This window comes from Mustelus asterias, chromosome 7 (assembly GCF_964213995.1).
Source record: "Mustelus asterias chromosome 7, sMusAst1.hap1.1, whole genome shotgun sequence".
NCBI lineage: Eukaryota > Metazoa > Chordata > Chondrichthyes > Carcharhiniformes > Triakidae > Mustelus > Mustelus asterias.
Window position 1 is genome coordinate 42,716,184 of NC_135807.1, and position 24,305 is coordinate 42,740,488.

Below are 24,305 nucleotides of genomic sequence, written 5' to 3' on the forward strand. Positions count from 1 at the left end.
CTGACAGATTCAATATCAACTCTGTCACTTCAACTGATATGAAGCGGGGGGGGGGGGGGGGGGGGGGGCTCGGAACATCTGGGTTAAGTGCGCATTAGAGCAATTTTGAAAAATGGGAACTAGCAGGCAGCAATTTAGCCTTTCATCTCTGAACTCATGGCATGTTTATGGTGATGGCATGAAGAACTTCTTCGTATACTGGCTGATTTGATCTTGTGTAAAGGAGTTAGTTTGGCGAATCAGTAATCAATGCCCAAGTGAGTCTTGCGGGTGCAAGAGGGGAACTGCTCGCAGTTCAGTAACAAATAAACCACCTTACTCCAGCTGCCAGTGTGAGAAGTCATGATGTGGAGATGCCGGCGTTGGACTGGGGTGAACACAGTAAGAGTTTTAACAACGCCAGGTTAAAGTCCAACAGGTTTATTTGGTAGCAAATACTATTAGCTTTCGGAGCGCTGCTCCTTCGTCAGATGGACGAAGGAGCAGCGCTCCGAAAGCTAATGGTATTTGCTACCAAATAAACCTGTTGGACTTTAACCTGGTGTTGTTAAAACTCTTACTGTGTGAGAAGTGGGCATGGTTAGAGTGTTGGAGTGGGAGGACAGGCAGGGATGACACTATTACTATTTTGTCATTATCACTATTTTGCTACAAACACAAATAAAGGTCAATATTCCTTAGGGTCCTCAGTGGAAAGTCTCAATCCACAGTGAACATTAGCTTTTGAATGCACCTATCTTATATTAAGTTGCTCTTTCTCTACACCCTAGCTATGACTGCAACACTATATTCTGCACCCGACCCTTTCCTTCCCCCCATGTACTCTACGAACGGTATCTTTTGTCTGTATATCGCGCAAGAAAGATACTTTTCACTGCATATCAATACATGTGACAATAATAACTCAAATCAAATCAATGCCCCAGTTAGTTACTCGATAGCAACAACAACTGGCAGCAGAGAGCGCTTACCTTACTATCAACAATTAAATTCCTTATGCAGCCCATGAATCCTGTGAAACGCAACTGCTCTTTCTGAGACGGCAGCGACTCCTTGATTCCGCCCAACTGAAGGGGTTGGTAAACATTTAGAAATCTGCCAGAGAGGAATAAAAACAGTTCAGGATGTTTCTCAACAAATCCGAACAAAGACAGTGAAAGGATCAAACAAATCAGGACATAGAACCTGCTGGTGGTTACAACGGTTGGCTTTCAAAAATAAAAATAAATGGTGCCACACTAAAATCAACCTTGTCTGGATTCATTTGACAGTTCAAACTTAACTTTTCATTGAAATCATTGTCCAGAGGATGGCGTGTAGCTGTGTGACCACTTTCCTTTATCTGAGACCAAAAGAGAAAATCTCAGCAGGTCTGGCAGCATCTGTAAGGAGTGAAAAGAGCTGACGTTTCGAGTCCAGATGTCAGCTTTGACAAAGGGTCATCTGGACTCCAAATGTCAGCCCTTTTCTCTCCTTATAGATGCTGCCAGACCTGCTGAGATTTTCCAGCATTTTCTCTTTTAGTTTCAGATTCCAGCATCCGCAGTAATTTGCTTATATCCCTTTTATTTTAACGCCAGTTATATTTCTAGTGGACCATTCTGAGTGTAAATCACTAGATTTTTAAGAAACATGATGCCATAAAGACAACAGCCACAAAAGTCTGTGTTTTGCCAGTTGGCTTGGGACTTGAGCCTATCAGTGAATTATGTTCACTGACTTGGGCTGAACATGGGCTGAGTCCAAAGATGTGCGGGTTAGGTTGATTGGCCAGGTTATAAATTGCCCCTTAGAGTCCTGGGATGCGTAGGTTAGAGGGATTAGCGGGTAAATATGTGGGGGTAGGGCCTGGGTGGGATTGTGGTCGGTGCAGACTCGATGGGCCGAATGGCCTCCTTCGGCACTGTAGGGTTTCTATGTTGAGAATTGCAGGCTCAGCTCACTTTAATACGCATTACTGGGAGAATGCAACTCCTGTGCAACATCGGAGTTAAGTCACCTGAGGGGAATGGAAGGACACCTCTTGTTTAAAATCACGAAGCATTTTAGAGTGGGAGCAGGTTTCTTGAAGATGCGACTTCAAGAGGTTGCACAGTTTTCTACCCCAGCTTTTGTTATCAGTGGGTGGAATTTCCACATCTAAGACGATGGATGGGATTTTCCAGGCCCGCCCACCACCAGGATCACCCAGTCCCACCGAAAGTCAATGGATTTTTGGCCGCACCGGTTCCCCCCCCTAGAGAGGGGCTGTAAAATCCTGGCATAAGTTCTGTGGTGGGTGGAGAGCGGGGGGGGGGGGGGGGGGGTGCGTGGTGCGAGGAGTGTTTTCTACTGCAGAGGCTCCCAGGAATTTAATTAATTATGCAGTTAGGCTGGCTAACTATTTTTTGGCTCCTTCTGAGCCATAAATTGATATTATTGTATGAATTATATTTATAGCTTAAAAATGATAAATGGGCTTCCCCATACTTGGAGATTCAGTCAGTGAGGAACTCTTCTCCGTGGGTAAAGATATTCTGAAGAATTCCAACAGGAGAATGGAGCATATTGAGGCCCTCAGGCACTTCACCGTGCACTCACTCAGAGCCCACAATAATTAAATCTACAACGCTTTAAACTCACATCCCAGAGTATCCACTCATTTAACATAAGGACGGGCACAATTATATGACAAAATCTGCGATCACATATTTACCTCGCTTCTCCGGGGGTTTCCCCTGAAATTTCACAGACTTTGCGGTCCATTTCTGAAAAGCCTCTCCCAGTGCCTTCCTTCTCATTCACAGCAGCGCCAGTACAAAGGTCCAGGATCATTTCCACTCTCTATAACAGTACCAAAATTATGACGTAATTTAAGAGATAGGATCAGTAAATTTGCCAATGACACAAAGATTGGCGGGGTGGTTAACAGGAAGGGTGGGCTACAGGAAGATATAGATGAGATGGTCCAATGGGCGAATAAGTGGCAGATGGAATTTAACCCTGGAAAGTGTGAGCTGATACATTTTGGAAGGAGTAATTTGACAAGGAAGTATACTGTGAAAGGTCTGACATTAGGAAGTTCCGAAGAACAATGGGACCTTGGCGTGTTTGTCCATAGATCGCTGAAGGCGGAAAGGCAGGTTAATAGGCTGGTGAAAACGGCAGATGGCACACTCGCCTTTATCAATCGGGGTATTGATTACAAAAGCAGAGAGGTCATGATGGAGTTGTATAGAACTTTGGTGAGGCCACAGCTGGAGTACTGTGTGCAGTTCTGGTCGCCACATTATAGGAAAGTCGTGAACGCACTGGAGGGGCTGTCGAGGAGATTTACCAGGATGCTGCCTGGGATGAAACATTTAAGTTATAAAGAGAGGTTGGATAGGCTTGGGTTGTTTTCTCTGGAGCAGAGAAGGCTGGGGGGGGCGACCTGATTTGAGGTGTTCAAGATTATGAGGGGCATGGGCAGGGTGGATAGGGAGCAGCTGTTCCCCTTCATTGAAGGGTCAGTTACGAGGGGACACAAGTTAAGAGTAAGGGTGGGAGGTTTAGGAGGAATTTGAGGAAAAACGTTTTTACTCAGAGGGTGGTGACTGTCTAGGATGCACTGCCTGGGAGGGTGGTGGAGGCAAGATGCCTCATATCCTTTAAAAAGTATCTGGATGAGTTCTTGGCGCGCCATAACACTCAAGACTACGGGCCAAATGCTGGCAAGTGGAGTTTGATGGGCAGGTCAGGACCGTTCATGCGTTGGTGCAGACTCGATGGGCCGAAGGGCCTCTTCTGTACTGTAGTATTCTGTGATTCGGTGACTAATCTTCTATTGTATAGCATATTGGGCGGGATTTTCCGGCCCTTCCCGCTGGTGGGATCTTTCGATCCTGCCAACGGTGATCCCTCGTGGGCCACACAAAATGGCATAGATATTGGCGGAACCGGGAGATGCAGCGGGTGGCCATTTGCGAGCTAGAAAATATGCCATGGTCGGGTGGGGGACTGGTTGTGCGTAGCCTGTTATGGGAACAATTTCCACCCTGGAAATCAACGATCACAGAATGCTAAAGTTTATCTGGGAATATGAAATACCTAGGGACAGGTATGTAAATCTCACGAGGCTAAACTTAATGAAAGGAAGATTTTATTTGTTTCGGAAATGTTATTTAATCACATGAAGTCACGTGGCACTCCTTTAAAGACATTGTGTGGGTCATACTGATTAAATATATACCCAAGATCAATAAGCTACACTAAACAAACTTGAACCTAAATGGGTTAACAGAAAAATTCACGAACAAATCAAAGGCAGAACATTGATGTTGACGAATCTTGCAGGGACAATGAGAAAAGGATGAAGAAAATCACCAAAATGTGATTCGAGGCAAAGAGACATCTGGACAAAATGCAGAGAAGCAGAAGTTAAACCCATCAGTAAAAATATTCTCTCACCATGACAAGAGTAAAGGGCAATCAGAGAGGAGGAGAAAGCCATAAAAATATCTTTAAACTGAGGATGAGCTCAAAACAGTACGACTAATTCTCCCAAATATTCAGAAGGTAAAATGTGAGCAATACGTCTTCTCCAATTCGAGACAAAAGAGCTTTCATAGAAATCATAGAAACCCTACAGTACAGAAAGAGGCCATTCGGCCCATCGAGTCTGCACCGACCACAATCCCACCCAGGCCCTACCCCCATATCCCCACATATTAAACCGCTAATCCCTCTAACATACGCATCTCAGGACACTAAGGGCAATTTTTAGCATGGCCAATCAACCTAACCCGCACATCTTTGGACTGTGGGAGGAAACCGGAGCACCCGGAGGAAATCCACACAGACACGAAGAGAACGTGCAAACTCCACACAGTCAGTGAACCAAGCCGGGAATCGAACCCAGGTCCCCGGAGCTGTGCAGCAGCAGTGCTAACCACTGTGCTACCGTGCCGCCCCCAGCTTTCTATAAATTGGTGCTTGATATTCACTCAGGTTCAGCATTGTAGCTACAATTCCACAAATATCTTCTTAAATGGGCCAACAATAAAGAATCCAAAGATGTGCGGGTTAGATTGATTGGCCTTACTAAACTGTCCCTTAGTATCAGGGGGATAGCAAGGCAAATACAGGGATGGGGCCTGAGTGGGATTGTTGTTGGTGCAGGCACGGTGGGCTGAATGGCCTCCTTCTGCACTGTGGGGATTCTATTTCTATGATTCAATGAATACTTAAGGGAATAAGTTGATGCCTAAGAAAATTCTTCATCTAAGTACTCCTGTACAATCATACATACCTTTCCATCACTCCTTATGTCCAGTCTGTGCCAATGTCGATCTGCAACAAAGGTACCTGGTGGGAGTTGGAGATGAAGTGATCCTGAACCATGGCTAATGTTGAGTGAAGGAACTCCATTCCTGAGCTCTGTGGAGAAGACGTGACAACTTAGAACCTGAATGATCATAGGTCTTCAAAACTCGGTTTCTGAATAGAAAATGCGCATTTATCTTGAAGCTTTATTTTCAGGTAAAACAAAGACATTCAGTTTACTCAAAATGTAAGACTGGTACTAAAGAGTATGTATATGAAAAATAAACATAAAATAATGCTTTAAAATATTGGCATGTGTGTTAATTTGTACACTGGGGTTCCTGCAGTAATTAACTTTGCTGGTTTATTCTGAACATATTAACCAAGGGGAAATTTGTCCAGTCTTGAATCCCTATTTCTTAATCATTACTAGATGTCATCTGTGCTGGGGGGAGGGGTGAGGGAGGTATAAATTGGGTTCCAATTTGATCACTGGCTGCTTATTTGTTGTTGAAAACCTGCACAGCCAGACACTAGCTAAGGAGGGGGGCAGGTTTGCTGGGGGGGGCGGGGGCAGGTTTGCCCGGGGGGGGGGGGGGGTGTGGGGAGGGGGGCAGGTTTGCCTACAACAATACTCAATATTCACTGTCAAATATGAAACAATAACAATCAGAGAACCACTGCTGCCCAGAGGACTATGAAGCATCAAGAGTCACCAACTTTAGGAGAAAACAGCATTGAGAGAAAATAAGAATGAAACCAAATTGTAACAAGTTATTAAGTGGGAGCCTAGTCAAAGAATTTGGCTTACTTATATTGTTCTCAGCCTGACATTCATACCTAATGCGATGAAATCTTCAAGCTCTCCAGAATGCACTTGAGTGAGTGGTCCATCATACAGCATAAGCCCATTGGCAGTTTCAGTGAGGAACTCTAGAGAAATTTGGCTCTTAAAACAAGGTTTGATGGGAGGAAACCAGGCATAACCACGACCTTTGAATGTGTACCTTGTCTGCTGACATTCTGGCCCATCAAACATTGGAACACATTCACACCTATGGTGCAAAAAGGGAACAAATTAATAATTTCACAACTCCAGCGTCAGACATATTGACATATTATTGCATTTTGAATGATATGGGAGTTTAGAAGGCATGAAAGTATTCAAAGAGCAATCTGCTGTCGAACTTCACATGTACAGGTAAGAATAGCATAAGGTGATTCCTGGTAATGACATCAATGTGCATCTACCTGCTGGGGTACAGCAATGCAGATACTGCTTCTCTGTCAATGCCATTCTGGCTTGTAAACCCATTGAACATGATCACTTCTTCTATTTCATTGTCCTATTCCAATGACATGGAGGTTAGGTGGATGGGGAATGCTAAGTTGTCCCTTAGTGTCTCAAGATGTGTAGGTTAGGTGGATTAGCCATGGTAAATGTGTGGGGTTACAGAGATAGGGCAGGAGAGAGGGCCTGGGTAAGATAATCTGTCAGAGAATCAGTGCGACTTAATGGGCTGAATGGCCTCTTCTGCACTGTAGGCCTTCTATGATTCTTTTTCATTCTAATCTTGCAAAGCATTGGTGAACTCTCCATCCATATGAACTGAACTGAATTACAGTGAATATATAGTGCTATTTAAGTAAGGGTATTTAATGCATCAAGTAACTGGTTATCTCACTGTTATTATGCCTTAAGAAATGGTTTAATTGGGTCTTAAACTTTTCTCTCTGAATGCTTCCTGTCAAGTTTGTTTTGTGCACAAAGAGCAATCTTGCTGGAAGTGGTCGATGCCAAAGGGTCTAAGCTGTAAGAATGTGGAAGCATTACAGTACATAGGATGATGTTAGCTGAAATTACTTTAAAAACTCCACAAAACCTTACAAAGTTTTAAGCTTGTTTCCTTGGCTAATAGCTAAGTATATTACATCATTGGTGCTACATGTATTGTGCAAAATGCTGAGGGTGAAGCTGTCGAACTTCACCTTTGCTATACTGACATCAGTGGCAACACAGAAACAACAGCACAATGTGCAAACGTGTACCCTGAACTGATGAAAGTTGAGATTCTCAACTTTAATTTTCTAGCCCTGCACCTTCCTTGATGTTAAAGAGAGGTCTGTGAAAGTCAGTGATGCCAAACCTGAACTTACAGCAAACCTATGGCTCGAAAAATGGTAACCAGCAGTATCCAGCACCATTTATATTTTACTTTGCGTTTCTATGGTAAAGAACAAATTGACTTTTTAAAAAAGTGGGCGGCACGGTGGCACAGTGGTTAGCACTGCTGCCTCACACCTCCAGAGAACTGGGTTCGACTCCTGGCTTAGGTCACTGTCTGTGTGGAGTTTGCACGTTCTCCCCGTGTCTGCGTGGGTTTCCTCTGGGTGCTCTGGTTTCCGCTCACAGTCCAAAGATGTGCATTGGGCATGCTAAATTGCTCCTTAGTGTCCCGCGATGCATAGGTTAGAGGGATTAGCGGGTTAAATATGTGGGGTTACGGGGATAGGGCCTAGGTGGGATTGTTGTCGGTGCAGACTCGAAGGGCCAAATGGCCTCCTTCTGAACTGTTGGGTTTCTATGGTACGATAAACGTTAGACTTCAGCAAATGGACCGATAAACAGCTCTTGAGGTTGGCCTTATCTAGGTTGCAATGCTACGATTTCAGTCATGGCTGCCTGTAGTGACAGGTTAACTTGAGGCATTTTCAGCACTTGTAAATAAAAATGTAAGCTTAAATAGGGAAGTAAACTTATCAGAGGTCAAAGCAATAGAGAAACTGATACACAATCTACCATGAATTACCTGAAGCCTAACTCAGCATCAACACAAGTGCCGCCATTTAGACATGGATTTACTGGATATGAGGAACAAGACAAATGTCGTCTTTCCCGAGCTGCACAGGTACACTGAGCAGTTGTGGATGTTGTTATGGAAACCAAGGAAACATTTCCAGCATTCAGCACTGTTGAAACTGGGCTAAAGGTGGTGCTGCTTGTACAGCCAGTAGCAGTCCCACAGTCTGCATTCACACACGCGTCCACAGCGACCTGGGATATGCTCACATTTAAGGTAACTTCCAGCTGGAAGCAAAGGAAAAAAAATCACAATGATGTAGGCAAAATATATAATGAATTCAAAATAGACACAAACCATCACAAAATACAAAATGCAAAAAGTTTGTGATCACTAATTGAACAGCACATAAAGCTAGGAGTTGGATTTTAACCCACTAGTCTCGATTGCATCCCTTGATCTTTAACCCCGTGAGAAGATGTCAAGTTTCTCAGTTTGATCGATTTACACTGCTCTTCTGCACCTCCCAGTGACCAGCTGCAGAACATTGGCAAGAGCCAAGAAACAAAGTGACTTACAACTCTGAAAAAATAATGTGAAACCTTAGAGTTTTGTTGCAATGGTGCTATTTCGGGTGCTCTTTCGGGCAAGAGTAGTTCACAATTATAGTTTATATCATCCATTAAATACAAAAACAAGCCCCCGGGGGCGGCATGATGGCACAGTGGTTAGTACTGCTGTCTCACACTGCCAGGGACCCGGGTTCAATTCCCGCCTTGGATGACTGGCTGTGAGGAATTTGCACATTCTCCCCGTGTCTGTGAGGGTTTCCTCTGGGTGCTCCAGTTTCCTCCTACAGTCCAAAGATGTGTGGTTAGGTTGGTTGGACATGCTAAATTGCCCCTTAGTGTCAGGGGGATTAGCAGCAAAAATGCGTGGGGTTATGGGGATATGGCTTGGGTGGGATTATTGTTAGTGCAGTGTCGATGGGCTGAAGGCTCCCTTCTGCACCGTAGGGATTCTATGATTAATATGCTTTCCAAGTTCTGTGGAAATCATTTCATGTTAGTGAATTGACAATATTATAAGTGTAAGAATATGTTTTAGATTTGCTTAAATTTGCTGCGGAAATGAGTTGACAGATCTCAGGACATGTTATCATGCAGTCCAGAAACCAATCAAAGACCGCAAATTGAGAGACTCAAAGAGATTGAGCACAGGAACAGTTGCCCCACAACCAAAGTGTAAAACCAGGCTAAAAACCTTTACTGAGGCAGCACCATTGGAATGAAACCACCAACAGCTGAAGTCCCACGAGAAGCAGACCAATTGTAGTCAGATTGGGTCCAATATGCCTGGAATCAGCCTAGTCTGACTTACTTGGGGATGACAATATGGGCGGGATTTTCAAGCTCCACTTGTCCCAAGGCTGGAAATTCCCGCCCAAGGTCAAAAGACCTTTGCATGGTCTGCCCCGCCTGCTACGATTCCTGTGGCGGGCAGAATGGGAAAATTCCACCCTATGTTTTAAATCATTCTCTTGTTTTCAAATTTTTAAGTGTTTCGCAATAACATTGTTGGATCTGTGGTGAAATTGCATCAGTTGTTGAACTGAAACTCTGGCTTTAAAATGTGCTCCTTGTGAAAGTACTTATACCATTAATATGCAATGGTCACACAATAGAGTCATAGAGGTTTACAGCATGGCAAGAGGCCCTTCGGCCCAACTTGTCCATGCTGCCTTTTTTTTTAACCCCTAAGCTAGTCCCAATTGCTCACATTTGGCCCATATCCCTCTATACCCATTTTACCCATGTAACTGTCTAAACGCTTTTTAAAAGACAAAATTGTACCCGCCTCTACTACTACCTCTGGCAGCTTGTTCCAGACACTCACCACCCTCTGTGTGAAAAAATTGCCCCTCTGGAACTTTTGTATCTCTCCCCTCTCACCTCAAACCTATGCCCTCTAGTTTTGGACTCCCCTATCTTTGGGAAAAGATATTGACTATCTAGTTGATCTATGCCCCTCATTATTTTATAAACCTCTATAACATCACCCCTCAGCCTTCTATGCTCCAGAGTAAAAAGTCCCAGTCTATCCAGCCTCTCCTTATAACTCAAACCATCAAGTCCCGGTAGCATCCTAGTAAATCTTTTTTGCACTCTTTCTAGATTAATAATATCCTTTCTATAATAGGGTGACCAGAACTGTACACAGTATTCCAAGTGTGACCTTACCAATGTCTTGTACAACTTCAATATGACATCCCAACTCCTGTATTCAATGTTCTGACCAATGAAACCAAGCTTGCTGAATGTCTTCTTCACCTCTCTGTCCACCTGTGACTCCACTTTCAAGGAGCTATGAACCTGTACCCCTAGATCTCTTTGTTCTCTAACTCTCCCCAACGCTCTACAATTAACTGAGTAAGTCCTGCCCTGGTTCAATCTACCAAAATGCATCACCTCGCATTTATCTAAATTAAACTCCATCTGCCATTTGTCAGCCCACTGGCCCAATTGATCAAGATCCCTTTGCAATCCGAGATAACCTTCTTCACTGTCCACTATGCCATCAATCTTAGTGTCATCTGCAAACTTACTAACCATGCCTCCTATATTCTCATCTAAATCATTAATATAAATGACTAATAATATACTCATACAAATAAGATACAAATAAGATACTCATAAATCACAACAGCATTATAAGTTTAGATATTCATAAAACCTTTATCATTGAAGGAGCAAAGTTATCACCCTTTTTAAAACTTGCTTTTTATGACTCCCATGAATAATATTTAGATAGAGAATCTGTTTTTTTGGCATGTTCTGACTCTGAATATAAAATTTTATATCGTAAAGTATGTTTGACTGAATTGTCCCAAGGTATATTGTCCTCATCCATAGCATTAGTAGACTGAAACCTTATGTTCTGTGTACTGATTAAGAGTGTATGCATCTGTGACTTGGTGAGGGTGCTGCTTCAGGAGTTAGTGTTGTATTGGAGGAGGGAGTGCCGTATTAGAGGAGTGAGTGAAGCCTCTAAGACAGTAAACTCCATGATTGAAGCTTGAATGAATGATTGTAACCTGTTCCTGAGTCTCCTGTGATCAGTTTGTAGAAGAACACCACAACATTATCATTATGGAGAGTTCTACACAGTGGGATTTTTTCCCCCAAATTTACACTGCTAGTAGGAAACCATACCTTGGAGCCGCGCACACAGGAAAGAAGTGGAACATGCCATTAAAAATAATGGATGGAAAATTATGGACATTGCTGTTTCCAGCACGAATTATTCAACAGTAAAGTTCTCTATTGACAATGATAATTCAGACAATTACCCCCTTAATTGTCAGCTGAGACTTCCTCCAACAACATGTCAATAAAGTATAGAATATGGCAACAAGAGGTGGTTGAAAGGCCTTGACGTGTTTGACATCTCCCTGATATTTCGGTTTTGCAGAGCAATTCAGTAGAATATCCTCACCCATTGATATGATTAGCTTTGTAAATATTTATCATTAGCTACTTTAATGGAAAATAGCTATCCAGCTCTTACTGAAACACTTCATTAGCTTTAGGCGGTACATACCATGGCTTTGGAAGCGGCCACATTACCGTTCATTTTCTCAGCCTTGTAGAATGGAGACCCTCGAGCCGCATACCAGACATCTACTTCTCTAACCCGACCATTGACATTCACAACGCTGAAAATGTGAATGTTATCCAGCTGTGCTGGAATAATTTCTGCCAGAACCCTCCTTAGCTTGGCGTACTTGCTTTCTTCAGCATCTGACTGGGAGATAAACTCTTCTGCTGTGATATCTGTTTGAAAAAAAAAATTCATTTTACTTGAAGCGTGCATTTATAAATTAAGCTGATTAATCTGTCGCAACGTGAACCTTACTGAACACTTCAGTGTCTTGCCTTTTGAAACTTATGCAATAATTGAATGATAATTACAAATGGTATTTATTTTTGAAATATTTTTAAAAGTGACATTAAGGTTAATGAAGGACCATAGAATATCTTCTAGTTCACAACATCAGCAATAACCAGTCTTAGCAAGAAATATGAAAGCAAATTGCTGCGGGTGCTGGAATGTGAAACCAAAAGAGAAAATGCTAGAAAATCTCAGCAGGTCTGGCAGTATCTGGAAGGAGAAAAAAGCAGACGTTTCAAGTTCAGATGATCCTTTGTCAAAGCTTTGACAAAGGGTCATCTGGACACGAAACGTTAGCTCTTTTCTCTCCTTACAGATGCTGCCAGACCTGCTGTGATTTTCCAGCATTTTCTCTCTTAATCTTAGGAAGAACTCCATCGCTGGCCTTGAAACGATTCATTCTTGACCAGGTGTTCATTCCATTCAAGCAAGTGAAGAATTTGATTCAAACTTTATTCTATTTAAAATGAATGTCCAAAGCATAGATAGAGACTCAATAGACAGTGAATTATAAAGATAACATGGCAATGTACTCATACTTGATTTAGTAAGAGAAAAATGTGAAATTCTTTGTAATCCCTCATTGTTATGGATTCTTTGATGTGCCAGCATCATATCCACTGTTAGTGGATGTGGGAGGCTGTGGGCACTTTCCGATGGGCCTGGCCTAAACAAATTCAAGAATCATCAGTTTAGGGCAGAAGTCAAAGCAGTTGCGAAGGGCTGGAGGTAAACATTGGGAACAATTCTGCATGCTGGACTCTGGGGGGGTGGGGGTGGGGGGGGGGGGGAAGTAACCCATAAGCAATGCCAAAAACAAAAATCAGCAAGATGCATTTTAAGTTTTTATTTACCAGTGTCACAAGTTGGCTTATATTAACACTGCAATGAAGTTACTGTGAAAATCCCCTAGTTGCCACACTCCGGTTTGGGTACACTGAGGAAGAATTTAGCATGGCCAATCAATGCACCTAACCAGCACGTCTTTTGGACTGTGGGAGGAAACCGGAGCACCCGGGGGAAACCCACACAGAACGTGCAGACTCCGCACAAACAATGACCCAAGCCAGGAACCAAAGCCGGGTGCCTGGCGCTGTGAGGCAGCAGTGCTAACCACTGCACCACCTTTTTTCCTGTTGGTTGCGTCTATGGTCTAAGGATATAGCTAGGTGTGTGCATCACCAAAGCCTGGTGTCTAAATCTGTGGTAAAATGAATTGTCTTCCTGAACCACAAAGCTAAATAGTAAATCTCATTTACGACCTGTGATCTGTATCAGTTGATAGTTCCCTACAGAGTAGTGGATATGAAGTATCCCAGCTGACACAATTGGCTCAATGCTGATTAATTGCTTTAATATGAACTGGATGGATATCTAAGGAATAGGAGTGGGGATCACTCTCCATAGCTAACTACTGAGATAATTGAATGCTCTGAACATTATGGTTACTAAGCTTTGGGGACCAAGGAATTGTCAGAAGGTAATTGGGAATTTTAAAAAATATTGCACACAAGTTATTCTGCAATTTGCTTAACTTCTCTTTGGGAAGCAGGGAGAGAGTTCCCTGCAGAATATTTCCTTCAGCAATTGAATAGGCTGAGTAGATGTCATGATTGAATATTTTGTCACCTGGTTTATGGGTGAAATGGACTTGATGGGCTAAATGTCCTTTCTCATTCCAACCTTTCTTACGTTCATATACACTTGATGGACACATATTTTCCTGGCATTCCCTCATTCATGAGAAACATTTAAAAAATTGTATTAATGTTTCAAAGAAATCCAGGCTATAAAGAAATGTTGAGATGCTCACCAGTCAGTCTCAGGGAGCCAGCATTATAGATGGCATCTTCCTCCAATTCTTTGACAACTACCTTTATTGTTGAAACTACATCAGGCCAGAGGCCATCTGCAACTTTGACCTGGAAGCTATACACTCCTGGGGGTGCACCATCAATAATACTCAGGAAACCAGAATTTTCATTGAGGGTAAAGTGTCTGAAACAAATGAGCATAATTGATTAATAAAGCACGAGAATTTACACCATATATTCTCCCAGTGCTCTATTCTGATTGGCATTTATTGGCTCAGGTTGTGCTTTCAAATTGTCTAATGCAGTTGTCATTATCGGGTGAGTTCCCAGGTTTGACTTTCAGTAAGTGGAGGTTAGACAGTTCCCTTTAGGAAAAGTGGCATGAGTCACTCTGGACGACTTTCATTTCCAAGTAGGAATGTCCAATCTAAATTTAGTAGGTGCCTTGGTAGGAGTTAATCACAAATGGACAAAGCTATAGGCAACATTGCCTGCACATGCATGGAGCTATACATACATCAAACCACAAATTCATGGAGATGCGGGATGGACTCCGTCATCTACCAAGTATACTTAAAATGAAATGATTGAAAACTGAATAGTAATATTTCAGATTTTAGTTCCTGGACAAAACATCCCGAAAACTGGAGTGTCAGGTCAAAACTGAAGGGATGTCTAATAATCTCGCCAAGGCCAGTCTTCCATCACCATACGCCTTTATTACAAAATGGAAAAGAGCCACATCTGAGGCTTACAGCACACAAGTCCAACCCCTGGGAACCTACAGAATAATGGTCCAGATTGAAGCAGTGGGTTTTAAACCCCCCGCTGCTCGTTTCCCACTGAGCAAGCCCCCGCTCGCTCAATAGGGGAGTTCATACCCCACAAATCCCATGGGCGGATCTATTGATGATTCCCCATGTCCTTCGTGGCCACCACAACAGTGTCCATCTGGCTTCTGGCCTGAAAAAGGCCTCAAACAGGTTTCAGACTGAGCTGCCAAAGGGGCCTAAAAGCTGGGTAAGTAGAGAAAAAAACGTTTTAAAAATCAAAAGAAACAGAGAGGGCAAGTTTTATAGCGACATAATCCCATTTTTGTGGTGTGAACTGACGCTGTGCGATATGAACACACTGGAATATTTTTATGGCAATGCGAGCTACTTTGATTTCACTCCATTGCTATTTTTCTGTTCATTTGTTTTATGTGCTTGACAGGACAGCAGAGGACAACACACACAAACATGCACGCAAGCACACACATGTACACACACACACACCCTTCAGATTTGCTTACCTTGGAGATGTTCCTTCAAATCTGTATCTTTTATCATCCCAGTCGTCGAGATCAGGAGCTCGTACCTTTCCTAACTCAGTGGTACCAAGGAGACCTAATAGAAGCAACAGAGCACACTGCTTCAGTGGCCAATAATGTTTCACAGTAACAACTCCTGGCAGATCGCAGACAAATATGTTGGTGACTTAGTTAACTGAGCTTTCAAAAAGATTAGCTTTCAGAAATTTAATCAATCACATCTCAATTTCCATAGCCTTGGAGCATCACCTGTACAAAATAAATACTATTAAACCACAGAATCAGTGACATGACATTAGACATCCACCATTCTTGGTGGCTTATTTGATATATTCGGGGGGAGACAGTGGCATATTCATAATGTAATTGAATGAGTAATCAGGAGGCCCAGGATTATAGGACACAGATATCCCACTTGGACAGCTGTCGGAACATAAATTCAATTAATTAATAAATCTGGAATTGAATGCTAGTCTCAGAAATGGTGATCATGAAACTGTGGTCAATTGTCATAAAAACCCACCACTGGTTCACTAATGTCCTTTAGGGAAGGAAATTGGCCATCCTTACCTAATCTGGTCTACGTGTGATCCAAGATCCACACAATATGGTTGACCGATAACTGTCCTCTGAAATGGCCTAGTAAGTCACTCAGTGGTACCAAAGGTTACAGAAAAGTCGATGGACTGTCATTGTTCAGGTGGGCAGCTCACCATCTCAAGGGAAATTAGGGATGGGAAATAAATGTTTGCCTTGCTACTGATGCCCACATCATATGAAAGAATAAAACATTCTCCGATTTTCTTTGTTCAACTCTCCTCGTCTTATGGGCTGGTTAGCTAAGTTGGCTAGATGGCTGGTGTGTGGTACAGAAGGATACCAAAGATGAGGGTTTAATCATCATACTGGCTGTGATAGTTCATGGAAGGTTTTTTCCTTGCCTTGTCCCATGGTGTGGAGTGGTGCCTCTCAAGCTCTATAACCACTTGTCTATCTGTCTATCTTTCTCTAACAGAAAGAGAGATGCCTATGTTCTCTCATGGCCTCTGGCTAATTATCCACCCCTCCTACCTCAAGGCACCAAAGAACAAAGAACAATACAGCACAGGAACAGGCCCTTCGGCCCTCCAAGCCCGTGCCGCTCCCTGGTCCAAACTAGATAATTCTTTTGTATCCCTCCATTCCCACTCCGTTCATGTGGCTGTCTAGATAAGTCTGAAACGTTCCCAGTGTGTCCACCACCTTGCCCGGCAGCGCATTCCAGGCCCCCACCACCCTCTGTGTAAAATGCGTCCTGATATCCGTGTTAAACCTCCTCCCCCCCGCCTCACCTTGAACCTATGATCCCTTGTGAACGTAACCACCGACCTGGGAAAAAGCTTCCCACCATTCACCCTATCTATGCCTTTCATAATTTTATACACCTCTATTAGGTCCCCCTCATCCTCCGTCTTTCCAGTGAGAACAACCGCAGTTTACCCAATCTCTCCTCAGAACTAAGCCCCTCCATACCAGGCAACATCCTGGTAAACCTCCTCTGCACTCTCTCTAAAGCCTCCACGTCCTTCAGGTAGTGTGGCGACCAGAACTGGACGCAGTATTCCAAATGCGGCCGAACCAACGTTCTATACAACTGCAACATCAGACCCCAAATTTTATACTCTATGCACCGTCTTATAAAGGCAAGCATGCCATATGCCTTATTCACTACCTTCTCCACCTGTGACGTCACCTTCAAGGATCTGTGGACTTGCACACCCAGGTTCCTCTGCGTATCTACACCCTTTATGGTTCTGCCATTTATCGTATAGCTCCCCCTATGTTAGTTTACCAAAATGCATCACTTCACATTTCATGCGAAGTGATGCATGCTAATTCATGCTAATATTCCACAGCTTTTGGAACCTCGTGCGAATAGTTATTCATGTTTGAGTATGGACTTTGAGTGTAGGCATAAATTTGTAACATAACCGTTACTGCTGCCAATGTCAAGGTGCAAACATTACAGCAGGACTTATAGTTAGTGATCAGAACTGATGTGCAGAGTCTGGGGAGGGACTTTCAGAAAGGATGAAGAACTTAAGACCAACTTTAAGGGACACAGTGAAAGTTAGGTATGGTTTAAACCGAGTTACATGTTGTTTATGATGAAGAATTTACTGTACAGAAACAGACCATTAGATCCATCAGATCCATGCCAGTGTTTTTGCTCCACTCTGTCATATTTTGGCTGCAAAGCGCTATTAAAGCCATTAGTAGCAAAATGGCAGCTGTCACTCTTAGTGGGACAATATGAATAACACTAAGCTTTTTTGTGCAAGAACGTTAGATATTGTCTCTGTGGAGACCACTTTGCATCCTTATCGGAGTAACTCCTTACCATTGTAATTATACACCAGAAATTCCATACAACCAGCTGTGTGGGGATGGTCATTCACATCTCCAATGGTGACGATTAAAGTGCTTGTGGAACTCATGGGTGGGAAGCCACTGTCAGTAATAACCACCGGCAGGTAGAAGACCTTTTGGTCCTCTCTGTCAAACGTACGGAGTGCAGTGAGACCAGCGCTGCCATTGCCAAAATCTTTCAAAGCAAAGCCCGAAGAATTACCCTGCCGGGTTAGTAATTTGAATGAGAAGGGAGCTCCATTCACTGGGCTATCTGTGTCTTTAGCATAAATTAATGTTGATGTTTGATTTAACTGGATTACTTGGGGGGCGGCAGTGTTTTCCCAGACAATCGGTGTGTAAGGAACCTCAAATTCAGGCCCATTGTCGTTGACATCGTTCACGGTTAAAATGACAGCAGCACTGCCTGTCAGAGGTGGACTTCCCAGGTCAGTGGCCAGGATCACCAGGTGATGCTGTGGCATTAACTCACGATCCAGAGCCCTGGCTATTGTAACCCATCCGCTGCTGTCCACAGAGAACTGCCCAAGTGGATCTGAATCTCGTGTGATGTTGTAGGTAAATTCTCCATTCTGGGCAGAATCCAAATCGACTGCTGTGACCTGGACAACTCTAGTTCCAATGAAGACATCTTCCAGCAATGGATCAGCTTCGTAAAACTGTGGGAAGAAGGTTGGAGTGTGGTCGTTGTAATCTTCCACATCAACGATACAAGTGGCCACGCTGAAAAAGTCCACATCTTCGGCTTTAATAGTTAAATTGAACCTCCTCTCGTGAGGCTTCTCATAATCGAGTCTTTTCTTTAGCTTGATCATGCCACACCTCTTGACTTGATTTGTTTCAATGAAAAATTTATGATCTTCGTCACCATCCACAATACTGAATGTTGTGACCGCATTTTCTCCCTCATCGATGTCCGTGGCAGATACAACAAGGATCTCAGTGTTGACCTCAGTATTTTCAGAAATCTTTGCCCTGAAGAGACTTTGCGTGAAGACTGGAGCATGATCGTTCACATCTGTGACCAAAATGGTGGCTGTCCCTGTCCCTGTCAACCCACCTCCATCTCGAGCTTCTATCACAACTAGATATCTGTTTTCTTTCTCTCTGTCCAGGGAGCCCAGCACAGTGTATATGGTGCCTGTGGCAGAATTGATGGAAAACAGGTTGAGGTTGATTTCGTTTCGAACATTCTGGATAATTCGATAAGTCAACACTGCGTTTTTCCCAATCTTGGGATCGTCCAAATCTGTCGCAATCATCTCCATAATAGAAGTGTCTGCTGGGGAGTTTTCTGGAACATATCCAATGAAGCAGCCATCCGAGGCGCACAGGAAGAGTGGCAGGTTGTCATTCACGTCACGCACCTCAACAATTACATCAGAAAAACCAGTGAGCCCTTCGCCATTCTCATCAGTGGCGAGAACCAGGAAGCGCCAGATGGATCGTTCCTCACGGTCTAATCTTTTTCTTGCATAGATTTTACCGGTGAGCTCATCTATGGTGAATTCACTGTTAGCCCCCTGGCCATGGAGGGAGTAACGCAAGGCATTCTGATCTGCTTCCTGATCTGGGTCAGTAGCTGAGACCTACAGAGGGGGTAGAAAAGGACAGTGACCACTTTGAAGAAAATCACCCTTCTCATATAGATATCAGCCCCCTAGGTTCATTAAATCTGGTCATGCTTTTGACCAAAGTAGTACTATTTAAACACCAGTGACAGAAAAAGTTGAAATAGCCCAGATCCTTGCTACCTATTTTGTACCTTATCTCCTGAAGAAAGTGAACAGTCAGATCATGGAAAACTTCTTTTCCCAATGTCAAAGTGATTTTTGGTCATTTCACTTTTTCCAAATTCCCTTCCCTACAAGGTCTTCCTCACCGTGCACTGGGCTGCAGCTGAAACAGCAATCACTACAGGCTTCTGCCAAGGCCACACGACCTACTAGAGTATTTGTGAGCTACAATTTAACCACTGATTTTTTGCTCAATATTTTATTTTTATTCATTCGTTTTTACGGGATGTGGGCATCGCTGGCTGGGCCAGCATTTATTGCCCATCCCTAACTGCCCTCAATTTCAGAGGGTACTTAAGAGTCAACCACATTGCTGTGGGTCTGTAGTCACATGTAGGCCAGTCCAGGTAAGGACGGCAGATTTCCTTCCCTAAAGGACATCATTATTTCATAGAATCATAGAATCATAGAAACCCTACAGTGCAGAAGGAGGCCATTCGGCCCATCGAGTCTGCACCGACCACAATCCCACCCAGGTCCTACCCCCACATATTTACCCGCTAATCCCTCTAACCTACGCATCCCAGGACTCTAAGGGGCAATTTATAACCTGGCCAATCAACCTAAACCTTATTTAATGAGGGAATATTGTTCAGATCTTCCCGTGTAAACATTTGGAGGAAATAATCAGAACGTTTACTGTCTTGTGCCTATTATTTGTTCTGAGCTGACTTCTGGTGTATTATTCTCCCCGTCTCTCTGACTACTCTCCTTCTTAATGATTTTCTATGATTCTTTTTCACTATTTCAATTGAGAGAACTATCTTCTGTTGAGTTGTCCATTGGCAACAAAACTGATGTTCCTCATTCCACTTGGCAGCATGAGGGAGAGAGGTTCTGTGCATGTATGAATGAGATGGAGAGACAGAGATAGAGAGAAAGAGAAAATGGAGAAACCTGACAGACGGACAGTCCAAAGACATGCGGGTTAGGTGTATTGACTATGCTAAATTGCCCCTTAGTGTCCTGGGATGCGTAGGTTAGAGGGATTAGCGGGGTAAATATGTGGGGTTACAGGGAGAAGGTCAAGGGGATTGTTGTTGGTGTAGACTCGATGGGCTGAATAGCCTCCTTCTGCACTGTAGGGTTTCTATGGTTTCTATGGACAAGAATATTTTATTTCCTGAACTGTAGCCAAGTTCAAATCAGGGTTCATAAAGATGAAAGGAGAGCATTTTAACCCACCACATCATCCCTCTCCATGGGACACTTCATAAAAATGAAATAACTTCCATTTACTATCATTATAATTTTTAAAAACATTTCCATGTTTTTACAAAAAAACCACACACCTGAAGGACAAAAACTGGCAGGTCTAAGAGCTCCTCCATAACACTGTCATGATACTCATTCTTTGTGAAGATCGGTGCCTCATCATTCTTGTTGATAACATTGATAGTCACTAACGTTTGGTTTTCCCACTTTCCATCTGACGCCACAAGCCTCAGCTCGTAGTGCTGTTCTTGCTCATAGTTTAGCCGCTGAGCTATAAAGATTGTTCCAACTTCCGGTTCCACGTCAAACATTCCTTTAACATTCCCTGAGGTGATCTGATATCGCAGTTTAGCATTTGCCCCTGAAGTGAAATAAGGACAAAGAAATGCAAGTTTCCTTTAATATTTGTCAACTTGTTATGAGGTAGCGATCTTCTTTTTGATGAGCTCCAATTTCCACATAACCTTTCCCTATATTTTACAACAACACACTCCATCGTTAAGTCACTATTTTACCTCCCTAAAGACTATTTAAAATGAGCTAAAATTTACAGTATGGCGACAAATGAGTCTGCCTTGAGTATATACAGTATTAAATTAACTATAGCACTATGCCTAAATACTAGAACATTGAAACTGTGGGCTAATTTCTCCTGGTCCTGTGATGGTGGGCATGGAAATGGGCTGGCCATCAGTGGGAGAGAAATAGCCAAAGTTCCTATTTTCCCAGCCAATCCTGGTCTAATTCCAATGCTGGGGAACTGTCCTACGATGGACTGGGAAATGGACTGGCTCCTTACTCCAATTACAGTAGTTAAGACCATCATTAGTGGCAATTTTGTGATTTTAATGAAATTTGACCACTGGAGGAGCAGCTCCCTGCTGTGCATGGAGACAGCCATCTCCTTGGCAAGATGAGGGGGTTGGAGGGTGCGGGGAGGGAGGGGGGGGGGGGGGGGGGGGGGGAGGTGGTGGCGGTATCAGAACTGCAGGCTTCCATGTTGCAAAGAAATGGTAGCGTCAGAACTGCAGACTTACACGTTGCAAATAAAGGGCAGCGTTCATGAAAGACCACTATTGTGGCCAAGACCAGTCCATGGGAAGAATTTCTCCTTCACCCTGATGGACCTCCCTGGGCTATACTGCTGTCATATAGTGACCAATGTGTCAGCCAGAGAGGGATTCTTGACATTGAGGTTCCCTCATATTTCCTGACTTATTCCATCAGTGCTCACCCCACCCTCTGATTGTTGACATCAGTATTGAGGGCCTGCCCGTCATCCTTATTAGGATGGCATGCATGGAGGCAGCCTCCCCCCAACAGGCCACAACACCAGTGTCCCAGTCAATAAGAGCATTTGGTCCTGACATCAGCGTTCCAAAGCTGGCGACAAAATCCAGCCCACTGATTGGAGAGACATAGAGAGAGATACTTCAGCCAAAGATGGCTCAAACATTTCTGTGATCTGCCATTTCTCGACTGCAGTTGGATGACAACACCACTATCACACCTGGAATTCCAGAGTTGGAAGAACTTGAAATTTGAGCAAATCATGAGTGCATTATTAAAGGAAAAATAATTAAACATAGGCAAGCTCAAATGTAAAAGAAATAAATTTCAGACATGCATTGTAGAAAGGTGTGAGAGGAAAGTGATACGTGTACATTTATACAAGTCTTCTTCAATGATTCAGGGGATGTGTGCATCGCTGACCAGGCCAGCATTTATTGTCCACCTTGTCGAGAAGGTGATGGTGAACCACCTTCTTGAGCTCCTGCAGTCCTCATGGCGAAGACAGTACTGTTAGGAAGGGATTCCAGGATTTTGATCCAAATGGTGATGAAGCAATGGTGATGTCGTTCTAACTCAGGACGGTATCAGGAGGGAAACTTCGAGGTGCTGGTATTCTTATGTGCTCGTTGCCCTTGTCCTTCTTCGTGGCAGAGATCACAGGATTGGAAGGTGCTGTCAAATAAACCTTAGGAAATTACTGCAGTACAGCTTGTTGTTGGTACACACTGTAGCCACTGTGCACCAGTGATGGAAGGGGTGAGTGGTTAAAGCAGTGGAAGGGGGGCTAAACAAGCAGGCTGCTTTGTCCTGGTTGGTGTTAAATTCAGCGTTGTTGGAGCTGCACTCATCCAGGCAAGTGGAGATATTGCATCACATTCCTCACTGGTGCCTTGTGGATGGTGGACAGGCTTTGGGGTGTCAGGAGGTGAGGTACTCACCACAGAAATCCCAGCCTCTGACCTGCTCTTATAGATACAGTATTCACGTGACTGGTCCACTTAAATTTTTTGATTTGATTTATTATTGTTTCTTGCGCACTATACAGACAAAGCATCCTGTTCATAGAGAAAGAAACGAGAGAGTGCAGAATGTAGTTACAGTCATAGCTGGGGTGTAGAGAAAGATCAACTTAATGCAAGGTAAGTCCATTCAAAAGTCTGACAGCCGAAGGGAAGAAGCTGTTCTTGAGTCGGTTGGTACGTGACCTCAGACTTTTGTATCTTTTTCCCGAAGGAAGAAGGTGGAAGAGAGAATGTCCGGGGTGCATGGAGTCCTTAGTTATGCTGTTTTAAGTTTTAGGTCAATGGAAACTCCTCCCAGGATGTTGATGGCAAAAGATTTAGCAATGCCGCTGCCAGCAAATGCCAGGAGTAGATGGTTAGACTCTCTTCAGTTTGAGATAACTGTTGCCTTGCACTTTGGTGGTGCAAATGTTACTTGCTACTTATTGGGCCAAACCTGAACATTGTCAAGGTTTAGCTGCATATATGTACGGACTGTTCCATTGCCTAATAAATTGCAAATGATGGAACCGAATGCTGTCAAATCATCAGTGAACATCTCCCTATCTGACCTTATAATGGTGGGCAGATTATTAAAGCAACTGAATATTTTGAGGACAGGACATATCTGGAAATTTTGCACATTTTCGGGTAGATAGGGATGCTGGTTTTATAGCTGTGTTTGAAGAGTTGAGCTCGGAACACAGCTGGTTCTGGAGTACAAGTCTTCAACAGTTCAGCTGTGATGTCAATACAGTCTTTCTGTAGCCAGCATTCTCAGCTATTTCTTGACATTGTGTAGATAGAATCAAGTTGGCTGAAGATAAGTTTCTGTGATGGTGGACACCTCAGAAGGAGGCCAGGGTAGATTATCCACTCAGCACTGCTGACTGGAGATGGTTGCAAATGCTTCAGCCAAGCCTTTTGCATTCATGTGCTGGGCTGCATCATTGAGGATGGGGATGTTCATGCACTGTTAACAGTTTAACTACCACCAATACTTAGTCATAGAGATTTTCCAGTCATGCCTGCTCCAAGACTGGAAATTCTCGCACAATGTCAATGGACCTTTAAATGGTTTGCCAAATTTTCCATCCTGCCTGCTTCAATTCCAGTTGTGGGCGGGACCGGCCCATCGTGTCTGCACCTATCTATCCTAATCCCATTTTCCAGCACTTGCTCAGTAGCCTTGTGGGTTGTGGCATTTCAAGTGCTTAGGCTAGCATGTGACATAACTGTTCTGTAGAACGGACATGTGGACTTGAAACATTAACTCTGTTTCTCGCTCCACAGACGCTGTCAGGCTTGCTGAGTTTATTCAGCATTTTCTGTTTTATTTCAGATTTGCAGCATCCGCAGTATTTTGCTTTCATTTATCTGACATGTCTGCAAATGCACAGGAAAACTTGTCATGGAGAAACAAATGTGTG

At 43.4% G+C, this 24,305-nt stretch overlaps 1 protein-coding gene across 1 annotated transcript in view; it reads right to left on the reverse strand.

The window, feature by feature from the left end:
- Positions 1 to 24,305, reverse strand: part of LOC144496048 (neural-cadherin) — a 275,008-nt gene that overhangs the window by 38,190 nt on the left and 212,513 nt on the right. Inside the window, exons 17-26 of the mRNA XM_078216999.1 lie at positions 20,659 to 20,942; positions 17,542 to 19,159; positions 15,144 to 15,237; positions 13,849 to 14,033; positions 11,685 to 11,917; positions 8,094 to 8,371; positions 6,124 to 6,338; positions 5,270 to 5,397; positions 2,696 to 2,823; positions 972 to 1,095 (exon numbers count right to left, since the gene is read on the reverse strand). Coding sequence (XP_078073125.1) covers positions 972 to 1,095; positions 2,696 to 2,823; positions 5,270 to 5,397; positions 6,124 to 6,338; positions 8,094 to 8,371; positions 11,685 to 11,917; positions 13,849 to 14,033; positions 15,144 to 15,237; positions 17,542 to 19,159; positions 20,659 to 20,942 — 3,287 coding nt within the window. The remainder of the gene's footprint in view (positions 1 to 971; positions 1,096 to 2,695; positions 2,824 to 5,269; positions 5,398 to 6,123; positions 6,339 to 8,093; positions 8,372 to 11,684; positions 11,918 to 13,848; positions 14,034 to 15,143; positions 15,238 to 17,541; positions 19,160 to 20,658; positions 20,943 to 24,305) is intronic.